At 49.4% G+C, this 15,658-nt stretch overlaps 8 protein-coding genes across 8 annotated transcripts; 6 read left to right on the forward strand and 2 right to left on the reverse strand.

The window, feature by feature from the left end:
- Positions 1 to 565: 565 nt before the first annotated feature.
- On the forward strand, positions 566 to 1,600 carry N7489_006087 (uncharacterized protein; the record flags this gene model as incomplete). The annotated part of the gene is made up of 1 exon (XM_056711837.1): positions 566 to 1,600. One exon carries the CDS (start codon positions 566 to 568, stop codon positions 1,598 to 1,600), a length of 1,035 nt encoding a protein of 344 aa, XP_056565552.1.
- Positions 1,601 to 1,637: 37 nt separating this feature from the next.
- Positions 1,638 to 2,902, forward strand: N7489_006088 (C2H2-type zinc finger protein; the record flags this gene model as incomplete). The annotated part of the gene is made up of 2 exons (XM_056711838.1): positions 1,638 to 1,827; positions 1,881 to 2,902. The coding sequence occupies 2 exons, from the start codon at positions 1,638 to 1,640 to the stop codon at positions 2,900 to 2,902; spliced, it is 1,212 nt and encodes a 403-aa protein (XP_056565553.1).
- Positions 2,903 to 3,770: 868 nt separating this feature from the next.
- Positions 3,771 to 6,216, reverse strand: N7489_006089 (aconitate hydratase ACO2; the record flags this gene model as incomplete). The annotated part of the gene is made up of 2 exons (XM_056711839.1): positions 3,771 to 6,122; positions 6,172 to 6,216. The coding sequence occupies 2 exons, from the start codon at positions 6,214 to 6,216 to the stop codon at positions 3,771 to 3,773; spliced, it is 2,397 nt and encodes a 798-aa protein (XP_056565554.1).
- Positions 6,217 to 7,582: 1,366 nt separating this feature from the next.
- N7489_006090 (uncharacterized protein) lies at positions 7,583 to 8,215 on the forward strand (the record flags this gene model as incomplete). Its single annotated transcript, XM_056711840.1, has 2 exons — positions 7,583 to 8,007; positions 8,074 to 8,215. 2 exons carry the CDS (start codon positions 7,583 to 7,585, stop codon positions 8,213 to 8,215), a joined length of 567 nt encoding a protein of 188 aa, XP_056565555.1.
- Positions 8,216 to 9,593: 1,378 nt separating this feature from the next.
- On the forward strand, positions 9,594 to 10,496 carry N7489_006091 (uncharacterized protein; the record flags this gene model as incomplete). The annotated part of the gene is made up of 1 exon (XM_056711841.1): positions 9,594 to 10,496. The coding sequence occupies one exon, from the start codon at positions 9,594 to 9,596 to the stop codon at positions 10,494 to 10,496; it is 903 nt and encodes a 300-aa protein (XP_056565556.1).
- A 756-nt stretch (positions 10,497 to 11,252) lies between these two features.
- N7489_006092 (uncharacterized protein) lies at positions 11,253 to 12,105 on the forward strand (the record flags this gene model as incomplete). Its single annotated transcript, XM_056711842.1, is given in 2 exon segments — positions 11,253 to 11,733; positions 11,744 to 12,105. 2 exon segments carry the CDS (start codon positions 11,253 to 11,255, stop codon positions 12,103 to 12,105), a joined length of 843 nt encoding a protein of 280 aa, XP_056565557.1.
- Positions 12,106 to 12,378: 273 nt separating this feature from the next.
- N7489_006093 (uncharacterized protein) lies at positions 12,379 to 13,298 on the forward strand (the record flags this gene model as incomplete). The annotated part of the gene is made up of 2 exons (XM_056711843.1): positions 12,379 to 12,568; positions 12,595 to 13,298. 2 exons carry the CDS (start codon positions 12,379 to 12,381, stop codon positions 13,296 to 13,298), a joined length of 894 nt encoding a protein of 297 aa, XP_056565558.1.
- Positions 13,299 to 13,907: 609 nt separating this feature from the next.
- On the reverse strand, positions 13,908 to 15,627 carry N7489_006094 (uncharacterized protein; the record flags this gene model as incomplete). The annotated part of the gene is made up of 8 exons (XM_056711844.1): positions 13,908 to 14,063; positions 14,111 to 14,296; positions 14,350 to 14,563; positions 14,617 to 14,783; positions 14,846 to 15,124; positions 15,195 to 15,219; positions 15,274 to 15,355; positions 15,408 to 15,627. 8 exons carry the CDS (start codon positions 15,625 to 15,627, stop codon positions 13,908 to 13,910), a joined length of 1,329 nt encoding a protein of 442 aa, XP_056565559.1.
- Between the last annotated feature and the right edge of the window lie 31 nt (positions 15,628 to 15,658).

A 15,658-nucleotide genomic window follows, 5' to 3' on the forward strand; every position in this document is an offset into this window, starting at 1 on the left:
GGAGGAACTTGTAGTAATAGAAGAAGGTGGGAACTTTGTCTCCTTTACGCTTAGGGCACCCACAGGGGAATATTATGTGGAATATCATATATTACAATAATAATCCCCAGAAGTCCAGAGTCCAGAGTCCACTCCGCATGTACAACACACGAACTTGCTATACAACAGACGTGTTGATCCTAGACCGCCTTGCGCACGTGAAAACGCCTTAACCTTCTAGCTCCTCCCTCATTTATCCTCTCATTGCGAACCTCTTGTCAAACTCAAGGTATCATTGCTCTCAGAGATGATGAGGCAGTCTGGCGACCGCTGACAACTAGCTCAGAGGCTAATTCGCGTGCCGGATCCGATCCTGGACCCTTGCGAATGACATCCCACCACATCGTCAGACACCATTCTCCCTATATCACCAGGTGTTCACGACCCTGACAGATCTGCTCGGCTAATCTACCCCCGTCGCCGAATCTTTGCGCTATATCCGATTCACTAGTCCGTCCCTCGTCTCTGATTACAACTCCAGCTCGGCGCTCGTGAAAGAGCCCCCACTCTCGCGCATTTCGCAAACATGGCCTCGCATGACCAGAACCAAGGCACGGCCTATTGCCCCGGAGATATGAAGCATCGGAGCGTGAGCCCCTCGCCGCACGGCCAACAATATCACGACCCCAACTCCGGTGGATTAGGAGTTGACCCCTCCATGGCCTCTTATTCGACAAACCCCTCCTTCCAGAACCCCGACAGCAGCATTGGTGGTGCCGAAGCATATGCATACCCAAGCTACCTTGCTGGGGCACCCTCGTCACAGACATTATCACCGCCGGCGGACCATAGCTATGCTCCAACCATCAATACAAATAATCTTCCGATATCGCAGTCGTTCGAGACAAGCCTGGTCAATCAGCTCGAGCACTCTTCGACAGGCCTCAGGCCGATGCAGGGCGACGAAAACTTCTCCAATATGCTCAACTCGAATCACCCAGAATTGGACTTTTCTCTTTACCAGAATCACAGCCCCAACAGCGCTTCCACCCCCGAGTACGATTCTTCGTTGTTGCTAGACCCGCAAATGCACCAGCGCCAGTCAATCAACCAAGCGATAAACCCCGCTGATCTCGTCAGCCCCATCTCGAATCCTTCGGTATCTTCGCACCCATCATCGCGAGATCAGCAGAATTCCTCACCTGGCCCCATGTCTCCTCCAGGATCCACACCAGGTGCATACTACACCCCTCGGCATTCACGGCACACTTCCCTTGACCCAGCTACTGCGGCATATTTGACTGCCCAGCCAGGTCCAGACTGGCAGTCGGTTATGAATAATGTTTCCTTTCAGGGCCATCGACGTGCGCCATCTGAGGTGTCCGAGGTCTCGTCGGCCAACCACTCCCCCTACCTGTCTCAGCACGAGTTCGATGGCATTGAGAACAATGCGTCGCCTTCTTTGGTCCCCCAAAGTGATCCGAGTCTATACGACAATGGCCTAGGCATGGAATCATTCACGTTGTCAGAGCAGCATCAGCAGGGGATCAGTCCCCTCCACAGCCCGTATATCTCTCCGCGGTTGATGCCACAGCAGGGGGGGCGAGATGGTGCCGAATAATTCCTATCTCACTCAGTTCCCGTCGGCGCCGACAGATATGTACGGAATGCCCCAAGAGGACATGATGAACATGAACCAATTGAACAATCCTCCGGGCGACATTGGTCAAGCTTCACAGATGGCCCCTCCATCGATCAATGTTGAATTTGCCCCGCCATTGCGGAATCCAACCGTCGATACATCTAAATCCACCGCAGATTTTGACTCATTGAGCCCTCCCGCTATGCGTAAGTGCTGATCCACAACCGGTTTGATTGACACGATACTTACCCGAACTTAGGATCCCGTGTTCGTAGCAAATCCGATCCTTATCACCCTGCTTCCCGCTCACGCTCTCCTGCAACTTCCTCGACGTCTCTGGAGCCCCGCGCTCCGGCCAGCCCACGGTCTTTGTCCCCCGTTGGATCGGTTGGCTCTCACTCGCGCAGTAGCCCCAGTTCGCGGGACCCCTCGCCCTCACGATCAAACCGACGCCTCTCTACCTCATCAATCGAGAACCGGAACTACATCTTAGATCTCGCCGATCCACAAAGACCCGGAGCAGCACCCGGGGAGCCAAAACGAATCCAGAAACACCCGGCTACCTTCCAGTGCACCCTATGTCCGAAACGCTTTACCCGCGCATACAATCTGCGATCCCACCTCCGCACCCACACTGACGAACGACCATTCGTATGCACAGTGTGCGGTAAAGCATTTGCACGACAGCACGACCGCAAACGCCACGAAGGCCTCCATTCCGGCGAAAAGAAATTCGTCTGCCGCGGCGAGCTCTCGCGAAGCGGACAATGGGGTTGTGGCCGCCGATTCGCCCGTGCAGATGCTCTGGGCCGCCATTTCCGCTCCGAGGCGGGCCGGGTATGCATCAAGCCTCTCCTCGACGAGGAGTCGCAAGAGCGCGACCGTGTCTTGCTAGAGCGCCAGCAGCAGCAACAACAATCGCCATCCGGCCATCTCCAGCCTATCCCCCAGCCGCTCGTTATGCCCAACATGCCCGGCATGGATGGGCAATCGACGGGCAACTTCGTCCTTCCTGCGGCTCTTCTGGCGCAATACCCGGCTCTGCAGACGTTGCAGTGGGACCAGATCTCGGCTGTGGGTGATGATCCGGGTGATATTGGTGGGCGGAGTAGCTTTGATGCTAGCTCTGGTGGGGAGTTTGGTTTTGACGAGGATGATTCGGGGATGGGTGGTGGTTACGGTAGTAACCAGGGGAGTATGTACGGTGTCGATAACTCTGGTCAGATGTTGGGGGTTAATCCTGGGGACCCTGGGTATTCTGATCACAAGTGGACTGGATGACACTGGTATGTTCTGCTTCGTTTTCTTCTTCTTCTTCTTCTTCTTCTTCTTCTTCTTCTTCTTCTTCTTCTTCCTGTTCCTCTTCTTCCTCTTCTTCCTCTTCCTCTTCTTCTTTCCCTGCTCCAGATTTCAAAAAGGATATTGCATGATGCATTCCATCTGCATAAAGCCGGTTCTTTTGTTTTCAATTCCGCCTGTATAGAAAGGCTTCTTGGCGTTCAGATATAGGATGCTCTCGGGATGTTTGGGGATTTCCGAAGCTCGGCAATCAGGACCTGATTGTCTTGGTGTTTTGTTTTTCTGTTTTTCTGGTCTTTCTAGACATCGGTGTTTCTTATGCCGTGGTTTTGGTCATTTGTGTTTTATTCTCATTCTCTTGGTCAATCGTCCCTTTCCAGGTGGCTGCTGTTCCGGCCATCCCATTATTTATGGAAGAACCAGGCATCATGATGCTTATTTATGATATTCCCATCCTCATTTCATGCCCAGCTACTTTTTCCCTTTCTTTTCTTCTATCATGAATTCTGTCTCGTTTTGATGTCACAGCTTCAAAACTATATACCATGACATGCAATGAATGAATTGTGCTCAATCCAATGAGTTGGCCATCCCAGCCGAGTACTTATTTACTATACCAACTTCATCTTACACCACTTACTTCAGGGAACCAAGGAACAATAGAATACAGATCACATTTGGATATCATCTAGTCGGCAAAACAAATCTAAAACCATCGAAATTCACCATATACAAGGCGAGGGACTACTATAATGCAATCGAACCAAATAATCAACTCCAGCTCGCACCCAACAACCCACTTTTATGGTGTCAAAACAGTCTGAAATCCACCTCCACCTGCTTCCTCTCTTCAAGAGTGAGCCTTCTTAGCCAACAAGTTCAGAGCACTACCAGCAAGGATGAAAGCACACTGGTCCTGACTGAAAGTGTGCTGAACAGGAACATCAAACACCTCCCCAGTCTTCTGCTTAGTAACACGCAGCTTGATCTCACCCTGTCCACCAGCCTGCAGCACATCATAAAGACCAACAGTATCAACCTTATCACAAGCATCGATACGGTCATAGTCCTCGCGGTTCGCAAATGTAAGAGGCACAACACCCTGCTTCTTAAGGTTGGTCTCGTGGATACGGGCAAAGCTCTTAGAAACAATAACCCGGCCGCCGAGGTAGCGCGGCTGCAGCGCGGCGTGCTCACGCGCAGATCCCTCGCCGTAGTTATCCTCCGCAACGACGAGCCACGAGATTCCGCGCTCCTTCCATGCCTCCGCGAGTTCGGGGATGCCGTACTTGTTGCCCGCTTCGTCGTAGGCGACGTTCGTCTCGCCGGTTGCGGCGTTGACGGCGCCGATCAGTGTGTTCGCGGAAATGTTGGGCAGGTGGCCCTTGTATTTCAGCCATGGGCCTGCGGCGGAGATGGTGTCGGTCGTGCACTGGCCCTTGACTTTGTAGAGGACTTGCAGACCGGAGAGATCGCCCTTAGGGAAAGGCTCGAAGGGTTCGAGGATGGCGAGGCGGTCGGAGGTCGGGGAGACAATGACTTCGGCGCTTGCGTCTGGGACGGCGGCTGTGGGGAGGAAGTTGGGGTTACCTTCTTCGAAGCCGGCGCTGGGAAGATCGAAGCCGCTAGGGGGCTGGAACTTGAAGGTTGAGCCGTCTGGTGTGGTCAGGGAGTCGGTCATAGGGTTGAAGGTTGTGCTGCCGGAGTAGGCGAGCGCGGTGACGAGTTCCGGTGAGGCGAGGAAGTTCATTGTTCGCCGGTTGCCGTCGTTGCGGCCGGGGAAGTTGCGGTTGTAGGAGGTGAAGATAGCGTTGTCTTCGTCCTTAGGGACGCCGTCGGTGCGCTTCCACTGGCCGATACAGGGACCGCAGGCGTTGGCGAGGACGACGCCGCCGGCTTCGGAGAAGGTGTTTAGGGTTTGATCGCGGTCGAGGGTGGCGCGGATCTGTTCACTACCGGGAGTGATAAAGAAATCCGCCTTGGGCTTAAGGCCTGCTGCGGTGGCCTGCTTGACGAGATCCTCGGCGCGGGTCATGTCTTCGTACGAGGAGTTGGTGCAGCTACCGATGAGGCCGGCGCCGAATGTCTCGGGCCACTTCTTCTCACGGACCGTGTCAGCGAACTTAGACAGCGGTACCGAGAAGTCGGGGGTGAAGGGTCCGTTGATATGCGGCTCAAGCTCGGACAGGTTGATAGTGACCAGCTGGTCATACTCAGCCTCGGTGTCGGCGCGCAACAAGCTCGAGGGGCCAGCGGCGGCAACCTCAGCAGCAGCATCGGCGACGTGACCGCGGTGGGTCGACTGTAGGTAGGGAACCATACTAGGCGAGAAGGGGAAGACCGAGGTGGTAGCACCCACCTCAGCACCCATGTTACAGCAGGTAGCCATACCAGTGCAGCTCAAAGTCTCGACACCGGGACCATGATACTCAATGATAGAGCCAGTGCCACCACGGACAGTCAGCTTGCCAGCCAGGGATAGGATGATATCCTTAGGCGAAGCCCATCCGTTGAGCTTGCCCTCGAGGCGAACACCGAGAATCTTAGGGGCCTTCAGCTCCCAAGGAGCGTCGACAAGCGCATCCACAGCGTCGGCACCACCGACACCGATAGCAATAGCACCAAGACCACCTCCATTAGGAGTGTGGCTGTCTGTACCGAGCATCATCAATCCAGGGGCGGCGTAGTTCTCCAGCACGCTCTGGTGGATGATACCAGCACCAGGAGGCCAGAACTCAATACCGTAACGCTTGGCAGCACTCTCTAGGAAGTCGAACACCTCACTGTTACCCTTGATTGAAGCCGGCAGATCGGTATCGGCACCGCGCTCGCCGACGATCATATGGTCGCAGTGGATACTAGCCGGGACGGCGGTGGAGGGAAGACCACAGGACATAAATTGGAGCAGAGCCATCTGGGCCGAAGCGTCCTGCATGGCGACACGATCGGGCTTCAGCTTCAAGTTGGCCTTGCCTCGAACATCGCGGCCGTTGTTGGTCCCGGTGAGCAATGACTCCTCGGCATTGTCCAGATGGGCGTAAAGGATCTTCTCGGCGAGGGTGAGGGCGCGGTCGGAACCAAGGACTCGGCGGACCTGTTCGAGGTTGCGGACGAGCTTGGGATATGGGGGCATGCGGGAGGAGGAGGCCTCGGTGGCTAGGCCACGGGCTAAGAGCCGTTGTGAGGAGAGCCGTGTGGCCATCTAGGAGGTGTTAGTTTTGCCCAATTGAATTTGTCTTCTATTCACTTACGCCACGAGAGGCAGAAACCCGCTGCCAAACTAGCTGGCTCACCATCTTCACTGTCAAGTTTGGAGAGAAGGGAAGGAGAAGATGTTCCCTATTTTTTTCCGTCCGGGTTGAAGGTTATTTGCATTCGCTCTGATTGGCCGGTATTTGCGCCGATTTCGGAATCCAGGCTTCTATTATGTGGGGAAATATCTATACCCGTGGACAACATAACCACATACATAAGAGTCGCATTTGATGGACAATGCATCCTGTACCATTTCTTTCGTTTATATCCTGATCTTCTTTGTATCTTGGAAGAATGGGGATGATATACAGCGTGACGTAAGTTCCTCGAGATTCTAGGCAAAATACTCTCTGCCAAGGTATATGGAAGGTATTGGGGGTCAGGTCCAGGGATTTTGGCCGCATGACTTCGCATTATCAGGATACATTAATCACTACCTAGGTACCTAGGTATTATGGTTTAAGGTAGCCATAGACAGCTGAGAGTGCCATGGTGGAGCAGGCGCAGAGAAAAGGTGAAACAAAAATATACAATATTGAGGGTTTTCGGGGTTTTCGGTCCACGCCTAGGTACCTGCATAGGCGTGGCCATCCGGGGATCGTCCTGGACTGATTGTGGCGATGATGCGATGCTGTGGGGGAATGGACGAGTGCTCTTCCAGTCGGAATACAACATCGAAAAGAAAATGCGGTCTAGAAACACGTCAGGGAATTCAGCGCACCGTGTGGACTTGTTTTGTCAGGTTTTCATAGTTTTTCCCGACGAGGTCATCCATAGATTATTCATTTTAATTCCTCTTTGATTTTTCATCTTGTTCTGGTATTCTGAAGAAATATTCACATCGTGTCGAACGCGGCACCATCGGACCAACCTTGGAAACATTTAAGTGCAAAGGTCGAAGAAAATCCAATTGCAGCTTCACGCCTATAGTATTTACCAGGTCGACAAATAACATTGAAGCCACCCGGAGATGTGCACTGTTAGAATTCAATCGATCTTTTACGTATGTAATATACTGTATTGCACTCAGTCCTAGAATAGGGAGGAGCTAGAATTGACAGAAGCTTCTCACGATCCGCTACTCCCAAATAGGACCGTTCAGCAGATACATCAATACGAATTATGTATCTAATGAACGGTACTATTACGGAGTAGAGGGCGGGTGCTCAGACGGCACTCGCTATAGAACATGCCCCCACTGTCCACTGCCGATCGCGACGTTCCTATAGTCTCACTTAGTCTCACTTTGCTTGGCGTTAATACAAACTTAACAAAGTCAGGAAATTCAATATGTTTTAATCCAACACATAGGAACGCGAGTCTATAAAGGGGGTTGATCCCCAGGACTGAGTATGCTATCCATTACCAGTCTGCTTTTCTTTTGCTCTGTTAATGACCTGGTTTACAATGTCACGGTCATACCATCACTCGACCAATACAAACCTCCGTGACGAAAATGGTTTCTGTGGTCTTCATGGCTACCAACCATGCAGTTGTGCGATGCTCTACATGACGCCCACGGTCTATTCTCAACACAGCAACCATATAAACCAGTCCTCGACGTACCACGATCTAATCCCCGCTCCATGCTTTGACCTGAATCGTTGTCAATCGGATCATTCAACTCAAGCTCCAATCTTCATCGGCTCCCGAAACCCGCCAGACGATGGGTACAATGCCAAACACACTTCCATGGACAACACGTCCAATGTATTTACTGGTGTCTCTTCTCCACAAATGCAAGTGAGCACACCTCCCGGCAACATAGACCCTGCTCTTCTAGAGGAACGGACAGTCTACTACGAGAAGCCGGCTCAACCATACACCCCAGAGTAAGCCGTCTGTCATCATGCTGCTGCGGTCAGGAAACCCTGATGTCTCATTAACCATTACTATAGGGATCCTCAAGTTCCTTTACAATGCTACTGGGGAGGCCTCACCTGTGAACATGGGTTGGTGTTTCCCGACATCGAATCGCTGATGAACCATGTGGAAATGAGCCACATCAATCCTCAACTACAGGCAAATGAGCAGTCGTAGGTTATCCAATCTCATGTTTTACTATCTTATTAATCTGCTAACCCCAAATCTGCTGTGTTAGTGGCGATGTCGGTGGGCTTAAATGCAGCTGGAAGGAGTGCACTTCTGCCTTCAGAGCAAAGGGATCTTTGTCACGTCACGTTAGATGTCTACATGTCAACCCGTCCTCGTTTCTTTGCCCCTTTTGTGGCAAGGGTTGCAACCGTGAAGACAACTTGGAGGACCATTTGAGAAAGTACCATCGGATTTCAATTTGGTGGAGACGCTGCAAAGGGGAGTGTTACTGAGGTCGATCGGGGTTCTGTCTCCGATTTGAGGGAGAGAAAATATACATGGATTATGAATGGTGGAATATATAGAGTGAACGGGATACATGGTACACAAGGTAAATTGAGAAGAGACATAGGGAAAATAGAATTGCGCTGATTTTGCACATTTCGTACTTCCCGTAGGTTAAGCAAAAAGACGCCAAGTTATAATTATAATTACATGTGACAAAATATAGTATTGGAACAAATATCCCGCCAAGCCTCTCTTGCATACTTCGTACAGTTGAGAGGAACCATTACTTATTCCGATTGCCTACCCGTCATATATTCGGGAGAGTGGAGCAACCTTGGAAGGCTGTAATTTTTGTAAAGAATGTAAACACGAGATACAAGCAGCCCCATGATCTTGTTCCTGGTACCCACTCTTGGCTGGTATCAGGGATTGGGGGCAGAATAAAAATAAAATATAAATAACATAATGTAAAATAAAATACATATGTAAAATAACCTTGGAAAAAGATCTCACATCTTTCCTAGCCTGTCATCTTTAACTAGCCCTCCGTGCGGAGTAAAGATCCCAAAGTGTCCACTTTCCTCCGTGCGGACAAGATTGGACTAACTAGGAGTAGTGTCCGATGTCATCGATCTCCACTAACTACGCGTGTCTCTAGTGTTTTTCCGGGTGTCTTTTCGATGCCGAGAAGATATCCCTAGGGCTGAGCCACACCTTTGTTTTTGTCCCTAGTTCGCATACTAAATTTTGGTCCGTTGGGAGTCGTATCCGCTTTAACTAGGTAGGTAGGTAGGTTCCAAGGTCATCATATAGGATGTCATTATTGCCTCTTCTCTAAAAAAGGGAAAGAACAGCATCAAGTATCTTTTGGGCGCACCTATTTAGGGCTAAAAGCTTATTTTCGACTATGACGGACAAAATACTAATTCAACCCTTTGTCTCCGACTCCTTTCCTGGTTCCAGCATTGCTCGGTTCTCTACTACTCATTATGGGCAAGACATTCTCCCGACCTTTGAAGTCGACAAAGGACACAGTTGGATGCAAAATTGTCAAGACAACCGTGAATAAAGACACAGCCAGAGTCAGGCAAGCAAAATGCAAGCCTCAGAGAAACTTCCGACTTACGAAGAGAGCACAAAGTCTCCCAAGGAAATCTTGATGGATAGGCTGAAGAAGAAAATAGAAAAAGCCCAGAAACCCGAGGATCTTCTTACCCACCTGCTTTCAACCGACTTGAATGTTGAAGACAAAGCAACTCTCCTGAGACAAGCCCCGAAGCATATATATGCCTGCTATCACCGAAGAAGTGCCGAGTATGTTGAAGCTCAGCTTAGAGAGGCTGGCTACGGTGAGCTTGTCCTATACCTATACTGGTGTTTCTTCTGGTATGAGGCACAGCCGACGGTGCCAGAAAGCTGGATAAAGGAACTGATTGAACTTGATATCGAGGAACGTTGGGTTGCTCAACGCAAGGTCTGCATCCAAGAAAAGCTCCAAACTTTGCAAGCCTCGTCAGAGCGACATCTGTCTTTCGAAGACGGAGCGAAACATGCGTCGCAACTCGAGAGTTATGAAGAGCAGCTCAAAGACCTTAATAAAAGGCATTGGGCCCTTTCTAGGAAGAAGTGGAACAACAGGACATCTATAACGAGCTGGTCGTTTAGCCGAGCATATGATATACAAAGATCATATCCACAATGGTATCTCTCCGTCGATCTAATCAGCGATTGCGTTGGACGAGGCGGCTGTTGCGGGAGGAGTTGCGGCTGCTGTAAGAATCTGCGGACGGTCGGTGGATTAGATGATGGTATCAACACACGAGGTCATTGTACCACAGCCTGCGGTTGCTGTCTGAAGGCTCATGGGATTGAAGATTTGGATGTCGGAATCAACGAAGAGATACCAGACTTGCGAGAGCTTTGTTTTGAGTACAGAAGTCCCCCTTTGATGAGTTCTCATAGCCGACAGCTGCTGAGGGGTTATGCCTTCAATATCTGAAATCGGGAAGAAAGTAATCATGGGAGTACAAACTATGTTAACCGCAGAATTGCCGGCTAAGCCTTCTGGGTGGCATTGCTATTTTGCCGGAGAATTTCAACCCCGGTGGTATATCACCATCGAAAGCTGCCTGGCTGTTGCTGTTTATTACTACACTGTTAGCTGTATTTACCTAGGTAATGTCCAAATATTAGTTGTCTAATTGTCGCTGCATATCAGGACTGATGACAACTCAAGCGAGCATTTGCATCAAGTACAGCTAGCCTAGTTTGAATGTTTTCTTCCACTAAATAATTTGCCATGCCTTTCCTTTCGAAATCCCAATGAATGGGCTTGCTTCGACGTTTGGAGCAAGTTGTAGCACAAGTCTTCTATAAGTGCGAGTGTCATACTCCTGACCTGCTTAGAACAAGAACTCAAGAGGAGATACAAGTCTTTCCTTTCAACGCTCCGGTTAAGGACTTTAAGATTGGAATAGGAATGTTCTAAAAGAGCATACTTATATAGGTAGGTCCCCGTGGACTCAATACTAAGTGAGTTAACCTGATAGTCCCGAGGCCGGAACCTTGTAGAAGCCGCAACCCAAAACGGTAGTCTTTCCGTCAACCACCGACAACCCGTGGACCATTTCAGGTACGGGGCTATTATAAGATGATCTCATAGCTGTGCTGACATTTGACTTTTTGCCCCGGCTTCAGCGTCTTTTGATTCTAAAATCTATAAGAGAATATGAATACCAACCCTCAGCTGAGCAAAATGCAGCCCTCGGAAAGGCTCCCAAGTTATGAAGAAACCACGAAAGTGTCGAAGGCCTTGGTGAACGAGTTCATTAGTGGACTTGAAGCAGAACAAAGTCGCAACAGCTTTCTAATCGTCTTGTTAAACAGAAGACTAGGCATCGACGACAAATGCAAAGCTATAGAAGATGCACATCGAATACCAGCTATTGAACAAGACACGGATGCCGAATCGGTTGAAGACTGGCTTCGGCTTCGGGGCATGCATAAGCTTGCTCAATCGGTGTGCTATTATGTTCACACTAGACACTCTTCTTCTAACAGACGTTGGTGCAAAGCACTGATTGAGGCTGATATTGAGATACGCTGGATTGTCCAACGAATGATCTGGGTTCATCAACAGAAACGAAACATGGGTCCTCAGGCCTTGGACGGATACCTCAAATCGCTGAAGCAAAAGTACTGGAGAGTCCATCGGAAACTATGGATCGCAGAAGACAGTATTTCCAGTAGATCTGCAGCGCGAGCATTCGCATTTCAAAGACAGAAGATCGACTGGTATCTCTCTTCTGAATTACGCGAAGATTGCGCTAGGGGAGGAGGTTGCTGTGGGCGGGCATGCGGATGTTGCGAAATACCACGAACGATCGATGAGCTTCGAACAGAAGGGATGCGTAACCGAGGTCACTGCACTTCAGCATGCTCTTGTTGTCTGGATGCCCACGAGCTTGATGGCAAAAATATCGGAGATGAGACCACAGATCTACAAGGTCTTCGCTTTGATACTACCTTCACTGAATGGCGCCCAGACCCCCACACCTTGCGTTTACTCAAAGGTTATGTCTTTTCTATCTAATGAAGCAAAGGCATGAGTTGCTCTATACATATGAATAATTTGGATTTACTACCTAGGTAGCCTTGCTAGCCCTTAAGGACACAGATTATTGCTTTTAAAGTCCCTAAATATGTTCAATTTATTCGCTATGCTCACTATGTTCACTTTGTCCATGTCCATAGAGAGGGAAAAATCCCTAGTTGGACTAAACCTAAAACTACGTCACTGGCCAACAGTGATTTAAGCCTAGCGTGTCCTATTTAATAATATGGCGCCCTGGCTTCTTTGCTACCTTCCAATTTTCTCTACTATGGGCAGCCACAACACCAGTATGAAGCTTCCCAGCTCTGCGAGGTCTGATAATAACAGAGCCACCAAGTTCCAACAAACACCGCCAACATACGAAGAGAGTACCCAGAATGTGGTGGAAAAGTACAAAAAGCAAGTGCAATATGCCAAGACTCCTGAGGACCTCTTAGAACCACTCTTATCAGACATGGGTATATATGAAAAAGAAAGCTCATAGAGGATGCTCCATCTGTGGTTTTTCAGAAACGCCCCTCGATACAAAGAACCCTGAACCTGGAGACTCAGCTTGAAGATGCAAACTACGACGAGCTTGCTCAAAGGGTAGCCTACCGCTACCATTTACATAATGTAGGATTCAAGCGGGACTGGTTCGAAGGACTTATCAAGCTTGACATCACCCTACGATGGATTGTTCAACGCAGAACATGGTGCGAGCAAAAGGCTAAAGCCCTACAGACACGTCAAAGGGATATGTCGTCCCAAGATTTGTCTCGGCTCGAAGCTTATGAAGAACAAATCAAATCCCTCAACTCTAGATACTGGGTTGCACATAGGAAACAATGGATCGAGTCAGACAAGTTATGGAGCCCTTCGGCGAAACGGGCTCTAACAAGGCAGAGAAAGCACAAGGATTGGTATCTCTCCGGTGTGCTTCGTGAAGACTGTGCAAACCGAGGGGGCTGTTGCGGACGCAGCTGTGGATGTTGCGAGAGGACGCGAATGACCAAGGTCAATACAGATAGGGTCCATGATCGAGGTCACTGTACTACAGCATGCAGTTGCTGTCTCGAGGCTCATGGGATTGACGGTGAACATCTGGATATGAAAGACGTGGATGAGGTTCACTTCAGTCGCGATCGCGATCCCCACACTATACGACTGTTCCGGGGGTATATCTTCTATTTGAACGGGATGGAATGAATGTCAAAGAAGACCACGGGGTTTGCTTATGGAAATATTGCGTGGTCAACTTGGGTCATGTGAACGGGTTTTGAATGAAGGAACCTTGCTAATCGGGCTTTTCTTTTCTTTTCTTTTCTTTTCTTCCTCAACCCATTTGATGACTGGATGAGTGATATGTGGAAGTTCGCTGAACATCCATTGCTTTATCTTCACTTCGCGAAGGTTATTGTAGCTATCTATAACAACACAACTGCCCAAGATTAGGTCTATCATGTGTTTTCTTGGTTAAATCCCATTTGAAGCAGGACACAGTAAACAACGATTTCCTAAAATGATTCGTTGACAGGGAAATTCCATTAAACCCAAGTAGAACCACCCGAGGGCACTTGGTGCCCTCGTCCCCAAGACAAATGCCAATGCCATAACTCCTATCATCACATAAAAAAAAAAAGGAAGAGACAATGTAAGACTCTGATCATACAATCAAAGACCACTGTATGCCAAAGACATTCCATGGCCAATGCTTCATCGACATCGGCGTAAATTCGCAAACATCGATGGAAATAAAACACATCGGTAGAGAAGGGAAGGGGGAAAAAAGGGCATTGTTCTAAAAAGCCCGTTGTATTAAGATTCTCCATCCTCGTCGACCACTGCGGCGCGGAGTTCCCAAACCAAATCGTAGCATTCGGCTAGCAGGTTATTGACACTGCCCTGGCCCTCCGGAATATCTGGACCCACGTAGAATTTGCCATCAACTCGCATGTTGTCAATCGAGTTGAGCTGTTTCGGTCAGCTTTTGTATATAAACAGTGTGTACCATTACATACCTTCATGCTGTACGGGTAAAGTTCGCGCGAATTTGCAACACCTCCGGACTCCTTAACTTCAATCAAGCACCGGCGAAGAGTCTGGAGTTGGTTATAGACTGGGAGTAGAGCTTCAGATACAGGTTCAGATGAAATCAAAAGCGCATAGATGTATGCGTAACTGCGACGAATAAGGTATAGGAGCGTCTGATCATATGTTAGCCAGATCCACCAAAGAATGCCGGAAAAGAAACCCTTACTCGCTGCGCGTGCAGGTCTGCCGGCTGACCTTCAGCGTCGACGAAGTTTCCATTAACCCGTGCCTCATCAATTCGGTCGAGCTTTCGCTGGTATACGAAGAGGTCGGTCTCGCGCAGCGACCAAGCTTGTGTTACAGACAAACGATCCAGTTGGTTGCGGATTTCCAGCAACCTATCGTATTGATCTTGGAACCGCTCATCAATCTTGCCCTCTCTGTATTCGAATTAGTCAGTGTCCGAGCATCCCGTTGGCAGCCTAGAACATACCGCTCAAGCACAATTTCAGTCCAGCGCCAACACCTATGCATCAAAGACTTGAGGTCGTCCTGTCCTGCAAGAATATTTCCCTCCTCATCCACGAAGTTGCCGTCCTTTGTCGTCTTTTCAATTTTCTTGAGTTGTTCGCGAAGAGCGTTTACTTCCGAAGCCGAGAACTAACAAATCAACCAAAAGTTAGTACTAATCAGATATATTATACAATTATTCGATGTCATACCTTTGACCGAGTGTTCACAGCTGATGTCGACCGCAAAATCGAAACCAGCGTCTCATGTGTCTGCGCCAAGGGAGGAGCCAACACAGCAAGACCCTTTTGTAGCTTTGCCAGTGACTGTTCACATTGTTGCAGACGGCTTTCCAAGAGGGTAAGAAGAGCCGGTGAGTATGTGTTTCGACCACGCTCAAGAGTTTCCCGTGTAGACTCTAGTGTCTTGGTGACCGAGTTCAAATCCTTCGAGCTATAGAATCCAGCCTCCTCGAGGTGGTCAAGTAAGCGCTGCAGAACCGTTAGTGCCCAGAGCGCAAAGCTAACGAGAAGAGCTACGAGAAATTCTAGGAGTAAATACCTGGATAGTAGTCGCCAAGGAGTATCTGCCAAAATGTTAGCCACGGTCATGATATGGCGGGGTAAAGACATTGCCTCACACTGCAGGAGCTTCGTTGTTCTTTCCAACAGTTAAGAACAGCAGGGAAATCAACTGGAAACAATCATCCAAGACATAATCCACTATCATTCCATGTCAGTCACCTCCAGCTTGGGCGGCGGTCTACGGACTCACAGCGATTGTGTACCAAGCGGCGATCTTGCTCTTTGCGAACCGAATTGAGCTTCTCAACTTCTGCGATCACTTCCTCATAAAGTGGTAGGACATCGCGGGACTTTACGTATGAGGACTTGTCCCGTTTGATTAGGAGCAGCGCGTCACGGGTTCGGAGCAAGTTCTCAAGGATGGGCTGCTCCCGCGGATCCAGCGGGACCGGGATAGCGGGGGACTCCATGGTTAGAGAATGCGATAAGTAGGCACGTTGG

Source organism: Penicillium chrysogenum, assembly GCF_028827035.1.
Source record: "Penicillium chrysogenum strain IBT 35668 chromosome Unknown utg000004l_segment0_segment0, whole genome shotgun sequence".
Lineage (NCBI taxonomy): Eukaryota > Fungi > Ascomycota > Eurotiomycetes > Eurotiales > Aspergillaceae > Penicillium > Penicillium chrysogenum.